This window comes from Crocuta crocuta, unplaced genomic scaffold, assembly GCF_008692635.1.
Source record: "Crocuta crocuta isolate KB4526 unplaced genomic scaffold, BGI_CrCroc_1.0 scaffold26, whole genome shotgun sequence".
Taxonomy (NCBI): domain Eukaryota; kingdom Metazoa; phylum Chordata; class Mammalia; order Carnivora; family Hyaenidae; genus Crocuta; species Crocuta crocuta.
Genome location: NW_027532249.1, coordinates 12,943,775 through 12,949,231, shown reverse-complemented (window position 1 = coordinate 12,949,231; position 5,457 = coordinate 12,943,775). Strand labels below are relative to the sequence as shown.

General features: G+C 35.5%; 1 protein-coding gene across 1 annotated transcript in view; it reads left to right on the top strand.

The window, feature by feature from the left end:
* Nucleotides 1-5,179, top strand: part of ABHD3 (abhydrolase domain containing 3, phospholipase) — a 41,201-nt gene extending 36,022 nt beyond the window's left edge. Inside the window, exons 7-9 of the mRNA XM_077778213.1 lie at nucleotides 384-432; nucleotides 512-677; nucleotides 4,322-5,179. Of these exons, the coding sequence (XP_077634339.1) occupies nucleotides 384-432; nucleotides 512-677; nucleotides 4,322-4,500 (394 nt within the window). The 3' untranslated portion in view covers nucleotides 4,501-5,179. The remainder of the gene's footprint in view (nucleotides 1-383; nucleotides 433-511; nucleotides 678-4,321) is intronic.
* The last annotated feature ends 278 nt before the right edge of the window (nucleotides 5,180-5,457 follow it).

The window sequence follows — 5,457 nt, the reverse complement described above, 5'->3', positions numbered from 1 at the left end:
GTATAGCAGCTTAAAAATAATGTTTTCAAATGGTTTATCCACTTGAGAGCTTCTGGCCTAAGTAAGACCTTTTCAGCCAAATTGATTTAATAGCAGCAGTGTGTAGGTACAACTTGTTATGGAACAACACTTATATTTATTATTACAAAACTAGTTCAATATCCTTCAGTAAGAAAAAAGTACTCTTAAAAAATGTCTTCAGGATTAATATCAATGTACTTCTGCTAAGCCTGATTAAGTAAATAGGTATTGAGTATCAACTTTGTGCCCTGTGTTAGACTATTTTGTTATTTATTATTATGTATTTTAGGTCTGATTGAGATAGCAGTATCCTTAATTTTTTTTAACCTTAATTTTTTACCTTTGAAATTATTTTGTTGCAGGCACCGGCATATGTTTGTAAAACAAATCGACATGGACCATGTCATGAAGGTAGGAGAGAAACTTTATGTAATATTTTTATTTCCTCTTTGGATTCCAGGAGTAGAAATAATCTGTTTTTACTTTTCAGGCTAAATCCATCAGAGAGTTTGATAAGCGATTCACTTCAGTCATGTTTGGATACCGAACAATTGATGATTATTATACTGACGCCAGCCCTAATCGTAGACTAAAATCTGTAGGAATTCCAGTGTTGTGTCTGAATTCTGTGGATGATGTTTTCTCACCAAGTCATGGTAAAATTAACTTATTTGTGTACATTTTGACATGAATTAACTGGGTTCTTTTTAAATGTTTAATTATTTTTGTGAGGGAGAGAGAGAGTGCACGCGTGCCAGTGGGGGAAGGGCAGAGAGAGATGAGGACAGAGGATCCCAAGGGGGCTCAGTACTGACAGGAGCAAGCCTGATGCAGGGCTCAAACCCATGAACCATAAGATCGTGACCTGAGCCAAAACTTGATGCTCAACCGACTGAGCCACCCAGGTGCCCCTGAATTAACTGTTTTAAAATACTGTTCTCTTTTTTTTTTTAATTTTTTTAATGTTTTATTTCTTTCTGAGAGAGAGGGACACAGTGTGAGCAGGGGAGGGTCAGAGAGAGAGGGAGACACAGAATTCGAAGCAGGCTCCAGGCTCTGAGCTAGCTGTCAACACAAAGCCCGATGTAGGACTGGAGCCCACAAACTGTGAGATCATGACCTGAGCCGAAGTCAGATACTCAACCGACTGAGCCACCCAGGCGCCCCTAAAATACTGTTCTCTTTAAGAAAATACAGTAATGAGAAATAAAATATCATCATATAAAATGTTTTCCACTGCAGTACAAAAAAATCGCTAGGTACTCATAATTTAGTATCTAAATTTCTGAGATCACCTTGAACAGTTTCATAGATGCTTATATAGTTCATTGTGAGAGGTTTAGAATCAATTATGACTGAAATTTTTGCTTGTTCTCATTTTTTATAAGCTTTCCTTCTTATCAAATACACTGTTCTTTGGACAGATTATGTTATAGTATCTTTGTCTTACAAGTCCATTGTGATCATTTGTCTTTTCTTCCTGAGATTCTTAAGCAGAAGACTTTGACATTTCCCCTCCCTTTTAAACTGGAAGAGAACTTGAGACTTTATAAACATGATGTCCTTGAATATCTCAATGAGTGTAGCACATTCGGTCCCATCTGAAAGGAAACAGATGTCTTTGTTTTCCCCCCAGACACTGTATTAAAAAAAAAGCCCAAATTAACTTTCTTGCCCTCTTTAAGAAATATGGAATTTGGTAGCAAAGATATGTATGCATGAGCTCATACATTGAAGCAATACAAGATGATAAGAAGTCATCATAAGGATCAGTAGACTCAGCCTCTAATTTTTTTAATGAAATTTCACAAAGCTTGGGGCGCCTAGGTGGCTCAGTCAGTTAAGCGTCTGACTTCGGCTCAGGTCATAATCTCACAGTTTGTGGGTTTGAGCCCCGCGTCAGGCTCTGTGCTGACAGCTAGCTCAGAGCCTGGAGCCTGTCTTTGGATTCTGTAAATCCTTCTCTCTGTGATCTTCCCCTGTTCATGCTGTCTCTATCTCTCTCTCAAAAATAAATAAAAAACATTAAAAATTTTAAAAAAAAGAAATTTTACAAAGCTTTTTGTACATTTTTTCTCACTTAACTTCATTAAAAAAATTAATCTGTCTATAAACAGAGCACATATGTATTGTCAAAATTTCAGAACATCCCCAAAGTGTATAAAAATAAAAATCATTTATCATCTCTGCGAGGGATGTCACTTTATATGTGATTGATGATTAATCACAAGTAATTTTAGATGGCTGGAACTTTTTGGCCTTTCACCACATACCAAGAAATGAAACTGTGAACTATAGTATTAGTTGGATTACATGGTGGTTATTTAGCCTATGTTCATTGGATTAAGAAAGTCTAGTATTTCTGCTTCTTTTTAATATTTCACAGACCCTGCTTTTACCAACACAAACTTCCCAGCATTTTAACCTGGGATTGAAATTTGATTGAATTTGATTGAAATTTGATTTGAAATTTAAACTCATAATTTCCTATTCTTTCCCAAGCCCTTAAGATAGTCTTGCCACACTGAAATAGTAGACAATTGTCTGCATTCTGAGAGCGGAGGCAGCTAGCATCTTCCACATGACTTAGACATGGCATGGCCTTTTGTTCTTCTGATATGACTGTAACTATCAGCGTTAGAAATTCCTGAGTGTATCCAGAGTGTGAAATTGGGGCTCATAATAATTCCATCAGAGGCAAATGAAGCGTTCTAATTTGAAGACTTTAATGCGAGGTGAAAAAGGAAAAGCAAAAATAGTATGTCATTTCACCTGCCCTTCCCCTTAGGCTCACACATCTTATCCAAAGATAGGAAGTACTTGTCTTTGGGTCTGGCTAAGAATGTGAGTTCTGAACCTCTTTGGGCAAAGGCTTGCCTTGCCAGCCCTTAATTTAGGATCTCTAAGTTTATTCTTCAAGGAGTGTTGTGAAGGGTCAGAGTCATCTGAACAGGCAGTTTAGGCACAGCAGAAAGACCCTTGGAAGGGTCTTAGTTCTCCTAGAGTGTGTCAGCTTCCTTTCCTTCATTAAAAGGGTGTGGGGGGAGGGAAATCTTACCTTTAATTAGCTCATTTACACTTAAGACTCCACCCAAGATATGAAGGTCTAAATACTGCAGCAACCACATTACTTCAATTAAGGAGGTAAGGTTTAGCAGTATCTGAAATTAAAACCTTCTTATGCCAGGTTGTGATTCATTATAGATCTTAAAACATTTTCACTGAACTCCCAAGTGTGGGAGGAAAAAATAAAAATAAAACAGCTTTAATTCACATCCTTTAGAGTGAAATTTTTACTCAGGATAGATTTTGTAGAATATTTGAAAAGATTGTCATTATTAGTGAATTATTCAAATATTGCAACTATAGTTTCAAAGTAAAAATTTTCTTTCTCCTTGCTATGAATAGAAACTCTGACAAGGAAAAAAAAGAAAAATCACCAATGTTTAACCACCCAAAGATAAACACTGTTACCACTTGGGAATATTTTATTCTACCCTTTTTTGCTATCTATATATGTTTTTACTATATAAATCATTGTAGAAGTTTGAGTCCTTAATATTGCCAACAATTGAATTGGCCCCTCAGGAACCTAACTTCATGTAAAATTAACCAAAGTCATACATAATGAATTTATAACTCTCACAAGGTGATGAGATTAGTTGTTGCTTTCTTTTTTTTCCTGGTATAATACCTAAGTGGGAATCTTACAGCATGATGTAAGTCTTCACCATTCCTTGCATTACCTTACTTTAATTTCTCAAAACAAGACTGGGCCTTTTCATACTTTTATGTTATGATTAAACACTTGGATTGATTCTTCCAAAAATGATGGTTCCGTTAATAACTGTAAACATGACCTGTTATAAAGAATATAGATGGTTGTGGGGTGCCTGGGTGGCTCATTTGGTTAAGACTCCGACTTCGGCTCAGGTCATGATCTCGCAGTTCATGGGTTCAAGCCCTGTGTCAGGCTCTCTGCTGACAGCTTGAAGCCTGGAGCCTGCTTCAGATTTTGTGTCTCCCTGTCTCTTGGTCCCTCCCCCCACCTCAAGAATAAATAAACATTTAAAAAATTAAAAAAGGAAAAGAATGTAGATGGTTGATATAAATTAGTCAGACTTGTTCCATTAGCTATACTAATTACAAATATTTATTTATGTAATGGTGTTTCAGTTTATAATGATAGGGAATGATAAAAGCATGCACTTTTCCTAACAGGAGCCAGTAATAATTATATATTTTTCTTTCTCCTTTCCTTCTCTTACCTCCCCCCTTCCCTTATCTTTTTTTCTTCAAGCTATTCCAATTGAAACTGCCAAGCAAAACCCTAATGTTGCTTTGGTCCTTACTTCTTATGGAGGCCATATTGGTTTTCTGGAGGGAATCTGGCCACGGCAGTCCACTTACATGGATCGAGTCTTCAAGCAGTTTGTTCAGGCCATGGTGGAGCATGGACATGAACTCTCTAGCATGTAGTTCTTTAGGTGCATTTTGTCTGAACCACCATGTAAAGGCAGCTCAGCTTAGTGCATAAATCTTAACTACTGTATATAAAGCAGATAAGCCAGCAGGTGGTGAAGAGGTCCAGAATGACATGCAAAAACTACTTTTTTGGGGAAACAAAACAACTTTGTAGCAAGAAATGACATATAGATTTAGACTGTAACTTATGTAGATTTTATTTTTACTATGCCTTACCAAGTATGACCTTAAAGTAGTCAAACATGGAATTGCACTTAACCAAAACTATTGTGTAAAATGATTTTAATTCCTCAGGGTTTTAATTTAGGCCAGTATTTTTTTAGATTACTCATTTTAGGTGATTTAATGGTACTTTAATAACTCTTAAGAGATTTGGGTTATTTGAATGTAAGTTATAAGTTGGCACATTCCTAAGGGTATTTATGCCCAATGATGATAATGTGAAAACTGAAATAAGATAAAATACAGTGCGCTAAATCTTTTGTGTATTTTAACTCTGAAAGACAAATGCAAAAATGTTAGACTGACTTCTATACATGCTCTTTTACTCTGATAATATTAAATTAAGGCTGATTTATGTTTTATAACAATTATAGCTTACATGCTTATTTTTAAAATAGTATATGTGCATACATATATGTCAATATATTAAAATAAATTCTATCATTTTAAATTGTTTCTTTGTGAGTCTTTATAAAAAAAGTAATCCCTAGAAATTGATTTATGATAATTTCATGAATGCATTAATAAGAAATATTAAAACTGTTTTGTTTAACTGTTTCCAGATTATGGGGTTCACACCATTTTGTACCAACTAAAAATGCTTTCATTTTCAGGAAACTTGCCTAACAGTGACTTGGGAATTATGATATTTAATTATCTAGCATAGTAAAATGTCTTCAGGTAGACGAGGGCTGGTGTAAGTGTTACCAGTGTCATCAAAGACTCGGG